The sequence below is a fragment of the Cercospora kikuchii genome, assembly GCF_019650295.1.
Source record: "Cercospora kikuchii DNA, contig_00001, whole genome shotgun sequence".
NCBI classification, from domain to species: Eukaryota; Fungi; Ascomycota; class Dothideomycetes; order Mycosphaerellales; family Mycosphaerellaceae; genus Cercospora; species Cercospora kikuchii.
The window spans coordinates 1,673,196-1,691,089 of record NW_025408582.1 but is presented as its reverse complement, the minus strand read 5'-3'; the positions used below and the strand labels follow the sequence as shown (position 1 = coordinate 1,691,089).

General features: G+C 52.4%; 8 protein-coding genes across 8 annotated transcripts; 4 read left to right on the top strand and 4 right to left on the bottom strand.

Moving 5' to 3' along the window:
- Nucleotides 1–288: 288 nt before the first annotated feature.
- Nucleotides 289–1,945, top strand: CKM354_000060200 (uncharacterized protein; the record flags this gene model as incomplete). Its single annotated transcript, XM_044795696.1, has 2 exons — nt 289–1,539; nt 1,592–1,945. The coding sequence occupies 2 exons, from the start codon at nt 289–291 to the stop codon at nt 1,943–1,945; spliced, it is 1,605 nt and encodes a 534-aa protein (XP_044651631.1).
- Nucleotides 1,946–2,765: 820 nt separating this feature from the next.
- On the top strand, nt 2,766–3,888 carry CKM354_000060100 (uncharacterized protein; the record flags this gene model as incomplete). Its single annotated transcript, XM_044795695.1, has 2 exons — nt 2,766–3,011; nt 3,061–3,888. 2 exons carry the CDS (start codon nt 2,766–2,768, stop codon nt 3,886–3,888), a joined length of 1,074 nt encoding a protein of 357 aa, XP_044651630.1.
- A 608-nt stretch (nt 3,889–4,496) lies between these two features.
- On the bottom strand, nt 4,497–5,071 carry CKM354_000060000 (uncharacterized protein; the record flags this gene model as incomplete). Its single annotated transcript, XM_044795694.1, has 2 exons — nt 4,497–4,943; nt 5,009–5,071. 2 exons carry the CDS (start codon nt 5,069–5,071, stop codon nt 4,497–4,499), a joined length of 510 nt encoding a protein of 169 aa, XP_044651629.1.
- Nucleotides 5,072–6,663: 1,592 nt separating this feature from the next.
- On the top strand, nt 6,664–7,518 carry CKM354_000059900 (uncharacterized protein; the record flags this gene model as incomplete). The annotated part of the gene is made up of 1 exon (XM_044795693.1): nt 6,664–7,518. One exon carries the CDS (start codon nt 6,664–6,666, stop codon nt 7,516–7,518), a length of 855 nt encoding a protein of 284 aa, XP_044651628.1.
- Nucleotides 7,519–7,625: 107 nt separating this feature from the next.
- Nucleotides 7,626–9,692, bottom strand: CKM354_000059800 (uncharacterized protein; the record flags this gene model as incomplete). The annotated part of the gene is made up of 7 exons (XM_044795692.1): nt 7,626–7,669; nt 7,717–7,836; nt 7,908–8,133; nt 8,181–8,302; nt 8,357–8,776; nt 8,827–9,338; nt 9,406–9,692. 7 exons carry the CDS (start codon nt 9,690–9,692, stop codon nt 7,626–7,628), a joined length of 1,731 nt encoding a protein of 576 aa, XP_044651627.1.
- Nucleotides 9,693–10,376: 684 nt separating this feature from the next.
- Nucleotides 10,377–11,875, bottom strand: CKM354_000059700 (uncharacterized protein; the record flags this gene model as incomplete). Its single annotated transcript, XM_044795691.1, has 3 exons — nt 10,377–10,796; nt 10,846–11,731; nt 11,781–11,875. The coding sequence occupies 3 exons, from the start codon at nt 11,873–11,875 to the stop codon at nt 10,377–10,379; spliced, it is 1,401 nt and encodes a 466-aa protein (XP_044651626.1).
- Nucleotides 11,876–12,761: 886 nt separating this feature from the next.
- Nucleotides 12,762–16,109, top strand: CKM354_000059600 (uncharacterized protein; the record flags this gene model as incomplete). The annotated part of the gene is made up of 2 exons (XM_044795690.1): nt 12,762–14,070; nt 14,248–16,109. The coding sequence occupies 2 exons, from the start codon at nt 12,762–12,764 to the stop codon at nt 16,107–16,109; spliced, it is 3,171 nt and encodes a 1,056-aa protein (XP_044651625.1).
- A 246-nt stretch (nt 16,110–16,355) lies between these two features.
- CKM354_000059500 (uncharacterized protein) lies at nt 16,356–17,660 on the bottom strand (the record flags this gene model as incomplete). The annotated part of the gene is made up of 1 exon (XM_044795689.1): nt 16,356–17,660. The coding sequence occupies one exon, from the start codon at nt 17,658–17,660 to the stop codon at nt 16,356–16,358; it is 1,305 nt and encodes a 434-aa protein (XP_044651624.1).
- Between the last annotated feature and the right edge of the window lie 234 nt (nt 17,661–17,894).

Here is a 17,894-nt window from a genome sequence, read left to right as displayed (position 1 = left end):
AAGACGCCGTCTTCCACAGTCTTCTATTGCCCGGCCGTCAGGTTACCACATCGCACCCCCGAGTGTCCGCACAGTGCGCTGTCGAGAAAAGCAGAGCCCCGTGCCACCGGCGCATTCTCCTTCCCCGACGCTCGTTACCCTGTGAGCCGATTCTTTGACGCAGCAGCGACGACAACCAGCGTCTTTCGACCCTGCGCACACATCCCGGCAGAATTCCCTCACGACACCGACACTCACCGCGATTGAGCACGCACACAGCACTGCCCCTCGAGGGCTTTACTTCCCATCATGGACATAGTCAAGGGCCTCCAGAAGCGCATACCTACAGCGGAGAATCTGCCGACACTGAAGACGCTGCAGAACACGTCGCTCAAGGACGTTACGGAGAAAATATCGCCACGCGTATCCTTCTTGAAGAGGAGAGTACGGATACGTGGCAACAGCAAGATCAGCGTGCCCTTATACATCGTGCTGCTGTTTCCAGCCATCGTCGTGATAGCGATATTGACGCTATTCGTGCGCCATCCAGACTCGCCTGGCGCGCGACTCATACCCTCTGGCTCGCCGCCAAGCATCAGAAAGATCAGTGAGAAGTACGATAAGGTCTTCGTGACGGGATGTCTGGACCCAAAGATCACGGCCAAGGAGACGCCGCGCGCGAATGCCGCATTTGTGGTCCTCGCACGAAACAAGGAGCTGGAAGGTGTCGTTGAGAGTTTGAAGAGCGTGGAGAGGCATTTCAATAGATGGTTCCACTACCCATACGTCTTCTTGAACGACGGAGAGTTCAACAGCACATTCAAAGAGACCGTCACCAACTACACCTCATCACCTGTGGAGTTCGGTCAGATTGGCCCTGAGCATTGGGGATTTCCTAACTGGACCGATGCCAATGTGGCAAAGGAGGGCATTAGGAAGCAAGGCGACCAGGCCATCATGTACGGAGGCATGGAGTCTTACCATCACATGTGTCGCTTCTACTCCGGCTTCTTCTACAAACACGAGCTACTTCAGAAGTACGATTGGTACTGGAGAGTAGAGCCGGAGATCAAATACTTCTGCGACATGACATACGACCCGTTCGTACACATGGAGCGAAACAATAAGACATACGGCTTTACGATTGCCGTCAAGGAACTGAAGGAGACTGTGCCGAACATTTTCAGATATGCCTCAGCATACAAGCGCAAGCACGGATTGAAGAGCAAAGGTCTCTGGGAGATGTTTCTCGAGCCAAAGGAAGGCTACAACCAAGACGGCACGCCCAAGCCTGGCACCATACCACCCGATGAGTTGCCGAAAGAAGATCCCACTTACGCAGATGGCAAGACGAAACCACTGCCAGAGGACATACTGCGAACAGAACCGGGACAAGGGACACTACCAGAGATTGATCCCGAAGCAATGGAAGGCGAGATATACAACATGTGCCATTTCTGGTCAAATTTTGAGATTGCGAGACTGGACTGGTTCCGGAGCAAGGAATATGAGGAGTTCTTCCAGATGATGGACAAGTCGGGCGGCTTCTGGATGGAACGGGTGAGTTCGCTTCGATGTGATGTGGATAAACCTAGTGCTAACCAAATTACAGTGGGGCGATGCGCCGATTCATTCGCTTGCAGCAGGTGCACTTCTTTCGCCGAGCGATATCCACTACTTCCGTGACTACGGCTACAGACATACTACAATTCAGCACTGCCCGGCAAACGCGCCGGCACGGCAAATGCCACGAGAACCTTATCTTGAATCGACGACATTGGACGAAAAGGAACGAAAGGAAGAAGACGAATACTGGGAGAAATGGGACCCGGAGAAAGAGAACGGCGTTGGCTGCAGATGCCGCTGCGACACTGATGTTGTGGACGTGGAAGGCAAGGAAGGATCCTGCATCCCGCAATGGGTAGACATCGCAGGAGGATTCATCACACCGAGCGGACCAGGCTAGAAGCCCTAACAGAAGCATCGAGGTAATGGCAGGAGGGGGAGGGCGATGCTGCAAAAACTGAAGATACGCTAGACAAGCGACAGGCTCGGAGTTTTGGGGCGTGTGTGCTTCGCGTGCAAGCGGCTATCATATATGCATTGAATCGGTGCGATGAAGGTTGTGGCCTTCTCCCCAACTGTCGACTTTGGGTTTGGGAACACTGTACAAGTCACTCTGGAGACCCTTTTTCAACGTTTCAACAAATTATCTTCGTGCCTCTGTTATGTTATCTCTACGATCCTTTCGACTGACGCGAGGGTGCGTTGTCCGATTCGAGCCCCGAGTGGGTGGCACAACAAGCTAAGTACATATGCGCAAGACCTGTCGCTTGCTTGCTGAAGTCGCGAGCGCCATAGGTTGTCGTTCGCCCTCTGGAAGTGCTCATGCTATTAGCAACCACGTATCCAGGTGTGATCAACCCAGCCAAGATTCAGCTTAGTACGCCCTTCCCAACGGCAGGAACCTCTCAGGTTTCCAGTGGCCATATGCTGTTCACTCGACGCAAAGATGCTAGCTGGTGTCACATCCGATGTCGTGGCATGATGGCTTCGAAGCAACTGGCAATTCTCAATCATTTCAACGGTTCTGTGATCCGGCTCATATGAAGTGAAGAGCAACGGCTCACTCAACCGTTGCGTGCTCAGGCATCTTCGCTTCAGTGGCCTTCACTTGAGGTCATCAAGCTGTGATCAAGTGCCGCCTCTTTGGCTGCCTGAACTTGTCTCAACGACACAACACACAACCCTTTTGCAATCGATATCCTGCCATCAACGCACTTGACATGGTCTTGCCTGAAATGGGAGACATGCACGACATGGCCGAGCGCGACCGCGTGGACTCGTGGGCGACCGGCATGTCTCGAGCCAGATACTATTCGACTCGCCCGCTACGTGTCACAGAGCAGCCCGAGTTCACCTTCAGCAATTATTGGGGTCCACCAGGCGGTACTGCTGTGCAGGTGCTGGATGCAAGCGCAGAGGTCTTCAAGCCAGCATTGACAGCAGCAAAAGCCACGCCAGCTCCAAAGGTTCGTGTCGCAACTGCCTATGGGCGATTCAGATCTAACTTGGGGGCAGGTACTATCCACAATCTTCATTGCGGCTGGCAAGGCTCTCGGCATTCCCGAACTACTCGAGGCGATCTTATTCGAACTGCCCGAGTGCAACCTCCTTACAGTCCAACGGGTGTCCAAGATGTGGCAGGCTACAATCGAGAAGTCCAGGTGTCTGCAAGAACGACTCTTCCTCCAATCCGCTCCTTCCAAACACACATTTCTGGTCACGCGAACAACATTCGATAGCAGAGCTTTCCCGAACCGCCATCGCTTCCGCACCCTGATTGTCGTCCAAGACCGCGTTCCGGCTGTTACACGAAGCTCAGGATATCTGCGTAGTGCTGAAGCCAAGCTCAATCCACTTATCGGTACTCTGCTCTCCCTGCCATGCAAAGGCGACCTCGATTCACGCGCAGCTCTCGGAGAACGCATCCGAATCCACCCCAAGCTTCTCAGCGTGTGGTTTGGCTCTACTCGCGCACCGCCATCAGTCTGGAACATGTACATCACTCAACCACCCACCTCGCACGTCACAGTCTCCATTTTCGACGACTATGAGCCGCAACTGCCGCTTCGCAAAATCGTCAAGAAAGCTGGAGGAGTCAAATTTGGCGACATACTCGAGGCCTACGGCATGCTGATTATCGCTTGGAAGACCACAGTGAGTTCCAATTGCCCAGCACATCTTGTCGACACCGCAATGCGCGCCTCACCGCAGCCGAACCTTTTTGTGCTCTTCGATCCAGCGCAAAGCGATGTTGGCAATTCAATCTTGATCCCCACTGATCGCGACATCAAGATGGTCCAGGCAAGAGCTGAGCTGGCTGCTGCCGAGAAGGGGCTTGCTTGAGGCATTGGACAAGTTCTGCATTGAGGAAAGGATTGAGATGACGACGTGCTGTCATCGCGGCAACTGTAAGATTTGTGGCTTTGCTTGAGCGAAGGAGGTTGCGCCCCAGCCTCCCAACTACTTTGCTTGCTCTTGTAATTCGAACAGTGTATTGTGCGAGATAGATTAGGTTGGCTTTGTTACTGGGACAAGCCTATATGGGCGTACACAAAAGTTGCGGTGTCCTCATTTTCTTGGCCAATACTCCTCCACATCATCCTTCTCCGTCTTTTCGAGCTCAATGTGTCAGCTGACAGTCGCCAGCACAGACGACAATCGCCTCGAACGCGTTTACTATGTGATGCTGTCAAAAATCGCCATGTCATTGAGAGATTGGGAGAATAATGAGGGCAGCGTTCAATAATCATTGTAGTTAAAGTTGCTAGTAATGCCAAATAGTCTCCATGCTGCCGTAAGATGAAAGCTGAACCTGCTCGAGCTTTTGAAAAATACAAGAAGAAACAATGCGTTGACTCATGCTGACATTAATCGACAAGACCGACTCGCTCCAGACGCGAAAAAGAAATCATGCAAATTCCCCACAAGACTCAAAACGACGTTCTTCATGCTCAGCGCTGCTTGTGCTGTCGGGTGTGAGTGATAGTCTCCACCAGAGTCGTGCTATCAGCGCTGTAGTTCCTCTTGTGGTTCTCGTCTTGTGCTTTGACCAGGTTGTGGAGGGCACCGGTGTTATGTGCCAATTCAGGTGGATCGAGGACCTTCCAGAGAGAGGACAAGTTCCTCTTGAATGAAGGTCTCTTGGCTTTCTCAGTCTTGTCTTTCTTGTCTCGCACGAGTTCCGCTTCCGCGCGTGATTTCTCGGCGGGCGATGCTGGAGGTGTTGGCACGAATGATACACTCTTGTCGCTGCCGGCGCCGCCGGACATGCGAGCTGGATTGTGAGATGTGCTGAGTCTTGGAGACGGCATGGGCTCGGTGGTTTGTGTGGCCATGTCTCTGCTGTTCTCGCTCGCTGTGGTGTAGGTGCTGCTATCGCTGTCGCCTCTATGGATTTGCTGGTGCTCGAGTCAGGAACGTATGCTTTGCAAGAGAAGGATGTCGGAGGATTTTAAGTACTCACTCGGCTTTTGGTGACTTTGCGCTTAAGAGGCACTTCGGTGACTGGAATGGGATTGAGCGACATTCTAGAACTGGAGATCGAGGGCTGGGATCGTGTTGCCTTGCGGTGATCTCGAGCGTCACGGTTTGCTGTGAGAACCGTGTCGAGGCTATAAAAGCGAGAGGCAAGGTTTGGACGGGATTCTACAGCTCCAAGAACTGGGAATGCAGGACTTTAGATGCGGTGCTCACGGCGAGCACGGTGCCTGGCCTACGTGTCACACGGAGGCGCCCAACGAGGCTCATCGGCATTGGGCTGAGAGATCGCCCTGCAGTCGCGGAGTTGTGCATGCTTCCACAGATGCATCTTGATGAGGATATGACCGCGTGTACAAGACGTAATAAATCTCTCGTCACCAGTAGTTGGGACTGTCAGAGCAATTCGATATGGTGCTAATGTTCGATCTCGTCCACTTCCTATAGCTCTTCGAACACCTGGTCGCTTAACAAAGCGGGCTCTTGCACAGTGTCGAAGTTGGCCACCGTCCTCGCGATCCGCTCCGGAGTGGGTTGTCAAGAGAATTTGACAAGGATATACCAGGATGGTGCTGTGCATCAATACCTGAAGTAGGCCGGATAGGCTCGGGACTCTTCCGACGGCCGCCAGATTGGCCACGCGACGGAGAGCGGTCACGCCTAGAGAAGTGTGTCCAGACTGTTCCTTGACGTGGCGCCCGGCCAACAGAATCTTGAAAATAGGATGGCACACACCCAAAGGAGTGCGTGTATACGGGCGGCCAGTCACGACTGCGGATCCGCATCAATCGCAATACACTGGATCGGGAGAATGGACATTTGATAGCATCAGCTTGGGCCAACTGTCGCAATCAGTGCGAATAGCAGGCGCCATTTGCGAGACGGGAGTCCAAGTGCATCACGTTGTCCAGACTCGTCGAAGGGCGGCATGGCCGATTAAAGTGGGATGTTGAGGTTCGGAGACAAAATAGACTGCTCGGTGCGCTTCGTACATCATTGTCGTGTCGCGCTCGAGTGATGTCGAGGTGCCTCGGAAAGCAGAGCACAGGAAGGCAGGAGAGCATTTGACTTGGCCATGTCGGCAAGGCAGGAGGCAGGGAACGGACTCAGCTCCATCGGCTCGTGCTTTCTCTCGCCTCGCTGCACTGTTGATTTTGTCTCTGCAAAACACCTCCACTATGCGCACTCGTTGACGAGTTCCGTCGGCCAAGCATTGTGCGCTTTAAACCAGGCTCGAGCCGCTGCAGCATCGGAAGATGTGCATGTTGACCTACTACTCAGCAGTATGTGATTTAGGACGCGTTCTTGCTCAGCCATCGGGCTGTCGAGCATCGCCATGCCAGCTTGCCAATTGCTGGACTGACACGAGAGTGTCTCAATCGGTCAAGAAATCAAGGCACAAAACTGTAGACATGATCCTCAATACGGCCTTGAGCTCGGCAATGAGCCCAACTCTTCGGCATTGCACGTCTTCAGGCGAACAGAGCTATTTATCCCCGCAGTTCTCCATTTTTGGTGGCTACCGCAACGCGGAACAGGAACACTCCGCAACACCTACGAAAGTGTGGCATCTTGCGAGTACTGATCTGCCTATCTTCGAACTCAAGACCCATTCCTTTCAGGCACAGACAACAAGAGAATATGAGTTCGCCAGTAGCATTCATTACTGGTGGAGGAAGTGGCATAGGTCTTGCCGTAGCTGAACACCTGATCCAATTCTACGGCTACCGAGTTGCCATTGCCGACATCGTTGAAGAACGTGCCAAAGAACAGGCCGCCAGGTTAGGCGACAATTGCTTGGGCGTTCACCTCGACGTCTCGGATTACAGCGCTCAAGCCAATGCTTTCCTGAAGACCTGGGAATGGGGAGGTTGTAGACTTGATCTGGTGTTTCTGAACGCTGGAATCGGGGACTCCGACACGCTTTACAAAGACAGCGCTGTGGACGAACAGACCGGACTGCCAGCACCAATCAATCTTCGTGTCTTTGACGTGAACCTGAATGCAGTCATCCAAGGCATTCATTTAGCCCGGCACTTCTTTTCGGAGAAAAACAACAATACTGGAGGACGGATCGTTGTCACGTCCTCTATGCTTGGCCTGTACCCGAATCACTGCATTCCACTTTACACAGCTTCTAAGCACGCCTTGATAGGTCTGGTCCGCTCACTGGCTCCCGTGTACATCAAGGACCGCATCACTATCAATGCTCTCTGCCCTGCGATCGTCGAGACAAATCTAATGCCTGCGCATATTGCGGCCCTATGGGACCGGCAGCAGCTGACACCACTCAACACAGCATTGAAGGCTGTGGACGCGATATTGGCGGACGATAGGCTCAACGGTAATGCCATTGAATTGTCTCTGGATGAGCTGGTCTTCAAACCGAAACAACAATATTCGACGCCGAACATAAAGTTCAGCTGCCAGCAACATCTCTTATGGGAACAAGTTGCTGCGCCGAATTTGCCGCGGGAGCCAGGCAAGAACATATAATAGACGAGCTCGGGAAGGAGGTTGGCGTAATTGTGGCCCGCGAGAGCCCTCGAACCAAAGGAAGAGAGTGTGTGAACGCCTCGACACCACTTTCCAGCTCCGGAAGCTCATTGGTGTACTAGTGCCAATCTCACCCTCACATTCTGCGGACCTACGCATATCAGCTTGCTTCGCCGAACGATGATAACAGTCACCTACCATGAGTAAGGATATCCCTTCCTTTAAAATCCTCCAGTGTTGCTGGCAGAGGCAAAAGCTCGAAATGCCAGAGGATCAAAGTGTATATCTGCCGCATTTTGAGATACGCAAGTCGCTTTCCTATTATTGGCGCATTGTCAGCAAAAATGTGCCGGCAAGAAGAGCAGGGTCCGCTGCGAGCTGGATCTTACCATAGCATCCTCGGATGCCTGCGCCAAAGGTCTGTAACGGAGCAGCCCGTCTATCAAATGACTCTTTACCATTCTCATCGGTGATGAGCCAACGAGTGGGGAGGAACTCTGCCATGTCCTTGCGCTCGTTCCATCGATCTGCATCGCCTTTGAACTCCCGGCTTGTCGCGGTGCGTTTTCCCTCGTCTACAGCAAAGGCCGGTGAGAGCATGCTTGGTCCAATAGTCTGCTCAAGAGTTAGGAATGCCCCCCGAGGGAATATGACCTACCTACTGGCATGAACACGTCCACGCCCTTGGGAATGATACACCCAAGTAATGGCGCGTCCACAGTCGCAACTCTCATATTCCCGGAGACTATGCCACTATGTCGCATAACTTCGTCCATGAAAGCCTCTGCTTCGTGTCAGCAATCGGGCGCACAACTCTCAAATTCGTCCTTGTACGTACCCAGATACGGACAATCAATTTTCGCGATCTCTTCCGCAGAAGGCGAACGGCCCGCGTCCCAGGCTTGTTGATGCGCATACTTCAAGCTCTCTCGCAGCTTAGCTTGCACGTCCTGGTGCTTCGTCAGGTATTTCAGGCCCCAAGTTACCGTCGTGGAGGTGGTTTCAAAACCCGCAGTTAGGAAACCACACAACTCTTCGAACAGCACTTGAGAGTGCCGATCAGGCGCCCGTCCATCTTTTCTCGCAAGCGATGTCTCTCGCTCGACGATCAAATCCAGTGCGCATTTAATACGCGCCTCTCCTTGGCCACTCTGGTCATTTTCGTAGAGTTTCCAGGCCTGCTCGATCCTGGCATGGATCATCTTATCTCTTGCTTTGATCGCTTTGCGCATGGAAGGATAAAAGTTTACGGCGAACCCTGGACGCGACGGTCAGTAGAGAGTTGCTGCAGTGAGTCGATCTGCTCACAGTGGTGTCTTCTTCCTAGTGGACTGGTCATTGCTATCTCCGAACTCTGGGTTATCAGCTTCACGTGGTGATACATTTCTGGCAACTGCGCAGCAGGCATCTTCACAACCTCATCCGAGTCGACTGGCGGTAGATCAATACTTTGAATTTTGGCCAATTGATTCGCATATGTTTTGCTCGTCTCGAGCGAGAAGCCAAAAGTCGCCGCCCAAATGGTGTCGACAGTACACATTTGAGGATCCTCGGACGCACTAAATGGACGGCCTTGCGCCAGCCTAGCCTTTTCTTTCCACAAAGCGATTAGGTGTAATACGTTTTCGTGGACCATGTACGCTGCCACATTGTTCAAGAATTCGGGTTTCATAGCATCGGCCATGAGCTTGCGATTGAAACGCCATTGATCGTTGGTGGGAAGAACACCTTGTTCTACGGGCGTGAGGGAGATGAATAAGTCTCGAAAGAAGTCCGACCTGTCAAACTCGCGCGTTCGTCTGGTCATGATATCTTGCGCTCTGGGAACACAATCACCACCTGTCAGTGAATCCCATGTCTTTGGAATGGATGGTCTCTGCGACTCACTCCCGGCCATCGACCAGTACAACCCATGGTTTACCAAAAGGTCTCATGAAAACCTGTGCAATGGGAGACTCCAATTCCACGCATCGTTTGCACAAGAAAGAAATCACCTCGCCGGTCTCTGCGTAATGTGCCAAAGCATCGGAAACGTCTCCGAGCAGACGGCGTGCTGAAGTCTTGTTGTACGGGATACCAGGGATGGGCTTGGGCAATAGCTTCTGGTACAAAAGGTAGCTGACCAACAGCGTAAACGAAGCGAGGAGTGCAATGGATTGTAAAGAGAATGCCATGGCGTGCGGTTGAGTAGTGCGTCAGGTTATGAAGAAGCAATTCTCGTGATGGTTGAGTGCTTGCATACAGTTATATATATACGCATTGCATTGCATGGTGAGCATATTAGGTTCTAGGGGAAGCTTTGACTGGACTGGCTTCTGCGCATTCCATTTCCAGCTCGTAGCCATGGTTGCCATGCGTTGCAACTTTGAGCTGTGTGAAATGTTGAGACACGTCTAAGGGGGCCTTGAACGCACAACGGCATAGTTCTTGGCACCTCTGATGATGCAGTCTATCACATTGCCTCGTATGCATACTGTAGAACATGAGAAACATTCCGCACAGAGGAACTTCCGGCATCAGAACCCTGATGGTTGACCCCGGACTTGTTGAAGCTTGTTGAAAATCATCATACACTCTGTTTCACGTACCTCGATACATTGAGACACAATTGTCACAACATAGATGCCATTGGTAGCAGTGATGGACAACCGTTAACAGGCATTTCGCAATTGTTTTGTTCCGCAACATGGACCGCAGATACCAACCAATCGCGTCAACAGGATATCGCCTAACCCAAAGAGAGCACTAATTTGGACATGGCAAGCTCCACGGGATTAAGGATATTTACCCGCAACTCGTGCGTAACTCCTCGATTTGAGCTTACAAAGAGCCCGAGGTCGAATGACAAACCTGACAGCCTATGTCCCGTTTGTACCGTTCGTAGTACCACGTCTCTGTTGTTGGAACTCTTCCCTGAAGAGCGCTTCCATCTCCCTCCGAATACCGACTGCTTGGGTCTTATCGCTGTACTCGACATCGTTCCAGCTCAGACCTTGTCCCTGCTTGACACTGTTCTTCAGGACAATGCCGTGAGCAAGCCCTATAGGCAATCCTTCGATTTTCATCGAAGCTTCGGCAGGGATTAGTCGTCCGTAGACCATGAAACCTCCCTCGCCATCTAGTTTCTCTCCTGCTTTAAGGTCGCGCTTGGCTGTTGCTACTACGTCGCCGGCCCATGTTCGTGTTTGACCTGTTGGCTCTCCTCGACACATGATTGTGGCGACTGATATGCCAAGTTCGAGCCCGATTAAATGGTACGGTTTGTACTGGACGGCATACTGCGAAGAATAAGCGAGGGCGGGAAGTGGGAGAGTGGTGCGGAATTACCTTGCCTGTGCTGTCAGTCTGCAGCCCGTACTGCTTGAAGCACTCCTTTTGGTACTCGCCAGGCGCCTCAATGATCACATACACACCCCAGCGTAAATCGTTATGAGTTGCACGACCATCTGTCTCTAGACAGGAGACAACTTCGACTGTGCCCTTCTTATCAAGCAGGCCGCCATCTTCTTTGGGTCGTAGAACGTGTGGTAGATCGTGAGTACCACAAGGCGGGAATAATAAGCCATTGTCCGGAGGCGTGAGATCACATCCGTTCGCCACAGCTGCCATTTCCAATGCCGACTTGGTGCCGTCAAGGAAGCTATTGAACATCTGGGGGTTGAAATCACCCGATGCAAGTTGCTCTTTGGTGAAGCCATAATGATCCCAAACTGTGTCTGGTGTCGATTGATGATATTGAGGCAGATGCTTTGTGCCCTTTCCTGCGCATACGACATCGAAGCCCGCAGTCCGAGCCCAGTCCACCAATTCGGCGATCAAGGCGGGTTGGTCTCCGTACGCCATGCTGTAGATTATGCCGGCTTCGCGTGCTTTGCGTGCCAGTAAAGGACCAGCCAACACATCCGCCTCCACGTTGATCATCACAATATGCTTCTTGTGCTCACAGCAGAGCAACGCATGCCGAATACCAGCAGCTGGGCTACCAGTGACCTCCAGAATGACATCGATGCTAGGCGTTGCGATGAGAGCAGCAGAATCTTGTGTGATGGCAACTTTATTTGCCTTGATGCCATCCTCGACTGATAAGGAAGCAGTCTCATCGAACTGATCGTTGGGGAAACCAGTTCTTTGTAGAGCGGCGACTGCTCGTTCAACTGACAAATCTGCGATGCCGGCTAGTCGCATGCCAGGAGTTCGGTGTGATTGAGAAATGCTTGCTCGTATTCAGCAATTATGTCATCCCGTCCGCAAGCTCTACTCACAACATAGAGCCAAACTTGCCAGCGCCAATCAGTCCAACCTGGATTGGCTTGCCAGCAGCCTGGCGTTCGGCGAGCTTGGTTGATAAGCTGGTCATGGTGAGAGTAGTGAACGATTCCGATCGTACCGCAGAATATGAAGAATCAAAAATGAAATAAAGGAAGCACCAGGCCTACCAAAGTGGACGGCTAGATGTTGTCTACCATTGACCCCGCAAGCGAGTTCGGTGCACTGCTGCCGAAGCCTCGTCTCGCTCCTCACGGAGGGTCCACAGTACTGAGAGCTAGCTGGAGCAGCACTGTGTAAGCGAGTCAACATACATACAGTCGTTCGGCATGCGCTGCTTAGGTCTGGATCGAGTTGTTCTTGAAGACACTTGAAGCCGCAGGAGACACAGCGGACGTCATATCCAACAACACGGCCAGCAGATTCGGGTGAAAGGGATCGCCTTGAGCACTTGTGGCCAGTCCGCCAAACACCTTCACGTGCGGTACGATTGTGCTCGCGAAACACGGGGCCTTCTTTGTCGATATACAAAAATGTCGGCGGAGGCAGAGTGGTATAGCCTCTGCATGAGATCGAGGACCAGACAAAATTGTCCATTGACGCGGCATCCGGTACCGACGGCGTTTCTTCTCCTTGCTAAAATGTCGTTTCAATGGCTCGAGTATGTACTGGGATCCGGGCAAGGCAGATGCTCTTGTTAGTGGTGCGCCCTGTGGACGATCATGTAGTCGATAACACAGCAGAATATGTCAGCAGGTGTGGAGACGTGCAGGCAGCTCGCTGCGGATGTCCGAAAGGAGACTTCTCCGCTTGGCGCGACAATCCCGGCGAGAGGCGAACAACATCCTCGCATGGTTTGGATGCCATTCACCATCTTGCCGTCATGCTCTGATCCGCCCTCTTTCCGCCCCGCCCGAGTCTTAAGCACCGCTCGAGCAATGTTTCTCTTCCCTTGTAGATGATCTTTCGCGCCTTCCATGGCGACAACAACTTGGCCGCGCGCCCTTCCCAGAGCTGTGCGGAGGGCGCAATGGCTTCGACCGAATAGACGGCCCATTGCTACTGCCGCCCTGTCCCGCGACCTCCCCACCGTCGACCAGCGACTACCTCCCCTCGCGCCGTCATTGCCCTCCCAGCCCGCACGAAAAGAGAAGCTCCGCGACGCGAAGCCATTCTCGGAATTCCTCACGGACAACTTCGATCGCCAGCACGACTACTTGCGCATCTCCTTGACCGAGCGTTGTAACCTCCGATGTACATATTGTATGCCCTCCGAGGGCATTCAGCTGTCGCCCGACCGAGAAATCCTGACTACGCCCGAGATTTACTACTTGAGCGCACTTTTTGTCAACCAAGGTGTTAATAAGATCCGCTTGACGGGAGGCGAACCTACAGTGCGCAAGGACATCGTACCTCTGATGCAGCAGATTGGCAGTCTACGACGCAATGGGTTGAAAGAATTGGCTCTGACTACGAATGGCATCTCGCTCCATCGCAAGCTCGATGACATGGTCGAGGCAGGCCTGACTGGTGTGAACATCAGCTTGGACACTCTGGACCCGCTGCAATTTCCATTGCTCACCCGAAGGAATGGTTTCAACGCCGTCATGAAGAGCATTGATCGCGTGCAAGAGATGAACAAGCTGGGGGCAGGCATCAAGCTCAAGATCAACTGCGTTGCGATGCGAGGGGTCAATGACGATCAGATCCTCAAGTTTGTTGAGATGACGCGGGAGCAGGATCTCGAGGTGCGCTTCATTGAGTACATGCCTTTTGGCGGCAACCGATGGGCACAGAAGAAGATGTTGCCGTATGCAGAGATGGTGGATCTGATCAAAGGACAATATCCTACACTTTCGCGTCTGCGAGATGCAAAGAATGACACGTCAAAAACGTGGCAGGTGCCTGGTTTCAAGGGACGCGTGGGCTTCATCACCAGCATGACCCACAACTTTTGCGGCACCTGCAATCGTTTGCGCATCACATCTGATGGTAATCTGAAGGTGTGCCTGCATGGAAATGCAGAAGTCAGTCTGCGTGATCTTCTGCGAGCAGACAATTCCGGGAACCCAATGGACGAGCAGGCGTTTGAAGCAATTCGACAGATTGAGCTGGACAGAAGGAATACCGAGCGAGGAAAGCTGCGTCTTGATGGTGAAGAAGGATGGATGACCAAGGAACGTCAGCTCCTTGAAGTCATTGGCGCAGCAGTCAAGCGAAAAGCTGCCAAGCATGCTGATATGGGTGATCTTGAGAACATGCAGAACCGCCCCATGATTTTGATTGGTGGGTAGGTTCAACTTCAGTCTTATTTGCATGTTCGATGTCGCTCGCGTCACATTCAGCGGTTTAGCAGGATATGATTGACGATGAGAAGAATCGACGAAGCTTACGGCCTCATGCGAACACATATCTGTCTTGTCACTACTGTTGTAGGAAAGCACTGTCGCTGACAGCATATAGGTAAGCCAGGAATTTCTACATCCTTCGGCAATTCTTCCCAGCACATCCCCATCAGACAGCGAAGGACTTCGCCTTGGTCACGGGTGCCTCTGCACATCCTTCAGCCGGCTTCGTTTGGGTCGCAAGCGCGTACCTACTCTTCTAAAACTGATTCCGACGCTGGCAGTGGCACTCCCAGTGAAGAAATCAAATCTGAACCGGCGACTCGCTTAGCCACCGCATTCGGTTTTCAGAGCCTGAGTGGACTTTTCGAGCAGCCAAAGCGTGGTCGCTACAGCAGTCCTCAGGAGCGTCAGAACGAAGGCAGCTCAGACCCCCAGACTCCTGGTAATCGCGAGGAGCCAGAGACCCGCAGCGACGCTGTAACAGATACCACGGAGAATATCCAAGAGAGCAGCACATCTCCCGTGAACGGGGTCTCTGCGGATACTACCAGTGATACCGACGCAACAGACAGTGCTCAACAGCAGAAGTTGCCGGTACTATCTACGGATGGTGAGGGTGTTGGCATTGGCGCCACCTCTACACCAACGAGCAGTGCTACACAAAAAGAGCAGACTGTTGCTGAGATTGGCGATGCCTTTCGCAAGCGATTTATTGCAATGAGACGATCGACACCTAGCGCCTCGATTAGACCGACCCAAAGACGGCAAAGGGGGCCAAGGAAGCCGAATAGTACTACTGAAAACTTTACTGCAGGTGCTAGAGGGTTGAGACGGGCAAATCCATTCTCCAGTCCGCCAAATTTGAGCAGTACGAGAGGCCATCAGGCGTCGCGCTTGAAGGCCCCGGGTACCGTACCCTCTCACGCTCAGAACCCATGGGGTCTCTCCACAGAAAACGAGTTATCAACGCCGGCCAATCGAGAATGGGTTACAGACGTTATCGAGCCAAGTGTCACGAAAAGTCTCGACTCCGAGTCTGTGCCAAGCTCAGCCAAAGACTCCGACCGTAGAGCTGTTGCAAAGGACAACACTGCAGTTGAGAAAGCTTCGAACAATGAGCCGAGTCAAAAATCTAGTGCTGCGAGCCGCCCCAAGAAGAGCAAGACAACCCTCAACAAGAATCTCACCCACCTCACGTCAACTGGAGAAGCGCATATGGTAGACGTCGGCGACAAGCAGAGCACTAAACGCATCGCAATCGCCATTTCCCGCGTCCGGTTCAGTAATGACCAGCCTTTGCGTCTCATTGCAGAGAATAACAACAAAAAGGGCGACGTTCTCAGTGTGGCTCGCATTGCAGGAATCATGGCTGCGAAGCGTACTTCTGATATTATCCCATTGTGTCATCCTATTGGGATAAGCAAAGTGGAGGTTGATGTACAGCCGGAAGGGCGCAGGAGGCGTGCCAACACAACAAAATGGCGCGGGCTGTATCCCACGACCTTCAATGGCTCGATCACCATTCGAGCACGAGTCGAATGCTATGGAACTACAGGTGTCGAGATGGAAGCCCTCACAGCTGCTTCCGCGGCCGCACTCACGGTCTTCGATATGTGCAAAGCGGTGGATAAGGAAATGCAAATCATGGGAACCACTGCAGTGTACAAAAGTGGTGGCAAGAGTGGTCTCTTCGTCAGTAATGCCTGGGCGAAAGCAATGGGCGCCGAATGGTTCATCGAGAGTGGGCTAGAGATCCCCGATGCGATAAGAATGATGTTGAATTCTCCGAAACTTGAGGGCGAGAGGGAGGATCAAGATGTGTCAGGTGAGGAAAGCGACACCCAGAATCTCGTGAATAAAGTCGAAGCTCAAGAATCCAAGCCGCAAGCATCAGAGTCAGATACAACAGCGACGGACCGCGAAAACAGTGGTGACAGCCGCGGCCCACTCATCAAAAGGGTACCTTGGTCTCTATAAGATTGTGTGGAAGCCATCGAGAGCCAAACGATAGAGGTGTTGTACATTGTTGTATCAATAGAATATGCAGCAAGCTGCATGCAATCACAGCGCATCGATTAGTGTCTGCGAAGCAGCAGACACATTGTACAGACCCGCGTCTGGCACTTGCTTAATCGATCATGCCATACAAGAGTCAGAAGACATACTAAAAGGATGTCGAACACACTATCGACAAGCTTCCAGCCCTGCAGTTTCAGCACGGCTCTACGATTCAGTAGAGGCGCCTCTTTTCTTTCTGCTCTTGTTCTGTCTTCTGCGTTTGTTCCGACGTGCAAGTTTCGTCTTGCCATTGGAATCTGTGGCTCGAATGCTTCGGTCTTGATGTTCAACACTCTTCGCTTTGCGTAACTTCACTTGCGTGTTGAGCAGCTGCTGCCTGCCTGATATTTCTGTCTTCGGCGCGAGTGCTTTGCGCTGCTTTTTGGAGATTCTCCCTTTCGCTATCTTGTCTTGTGTGTGCTGTCCACGAAACTTCATCGCGACAGGTGGAGTTTTGAGAATGCCTTTGCTTTTGAACACGCTCAGCGCTTGAACCGGTACTGGTTCCTCTCTCAGCTCAGTCTTCATTGCGCTTTGGCCAAAAGGGGTTTGCGAGATTTTTGGTGGCTTTCGCTGTTCCACCTTCATCGCGATTTCACTACGCGACTTTTGCGAGATTTGCAGTAGCTTTTGCTGCTTCTTTGGTTTCTTGGTGTGAGGATGGACCGAAGGCTCAGCCACCAGCATCGCTTTGCTCTTCTCCAGCTCAAGCTGCTCTGGTCGTCTACACTGCACTTCTTTCCCAGTCGATACCAGTCGCCCAACCTCTTCGCGGTTGCCACCAATCTTGGCTTCGAGGTGCTCGTCGTCCTCGCTGGTACCAAGCTCAGAATCCACGTCGCCGTCGTACTCGTTGGATCGCAGCCATTGCGTGCCTGCTTCGCGTGCTGCAAGAATTTGATCGCGCTGTTGATCGGGCTCTAGTTCTAGGAGCATCCTCTCAATCACTGGTTCTCCGTCTCCGCCTTCCATTAGATCCTCTTGTATCCACGTTTCGTGACTCTCGTGGCCGGCTTGGTGATCATCGTCTTCCAGCTTTGAGTACTCTTCGATGGCCGCGGCTAGGATGCCATCGACTTCAATAGCTGGCTGATTGGGAGGTGAGTCTTGTGTTTGTGCTTCAAGTGACTTCCATTTCTGCATCACTTGCTTGCATTCGTCCCATCGCCGTTTCATTTCCTTCATGGAAGGCGCGGTGGTTCCTGCAGCTTTAGCGCCATGTCCACATGCCGTTCGCTTCACTTTAGCCTCAGCTGCACCTTCATCGTCCAAGTCAGAGCTTTCATCGCCAGAACTGATTACGATGATCTCAACTGCTTGCTTGGTTGACACGAAGCTCTGCGCTTTGTCCGATTGGCCAGCGACTGTGTTGTCTTCTACTTCACAACTCGAGGAGCTGTCAGAGCTGGAATTACTGTCATTATCTAGCCACTTCATGAGCCGAGCAGCTCTCGACGCTGTACACTCCATTTCCTGCTATTGTCTGTGGTAAGAACGACATACTCAACTGAGCTCCAAAGAGCAATCGAGTAGGAGATTGCACATGCAAGGTTGTGAAGCTTCCCATGCATGGGGCAGGGTTGTGAAAGAAAAGAGTTGTAAAGCATACTGATGTTAAAAGGCGCGTAGGAATCTGCAGTCTCTTTGTGCATACTGACAGATTCTACTCGCTCAGTGCAGGGTCAACAGACTGCACTATCGTTC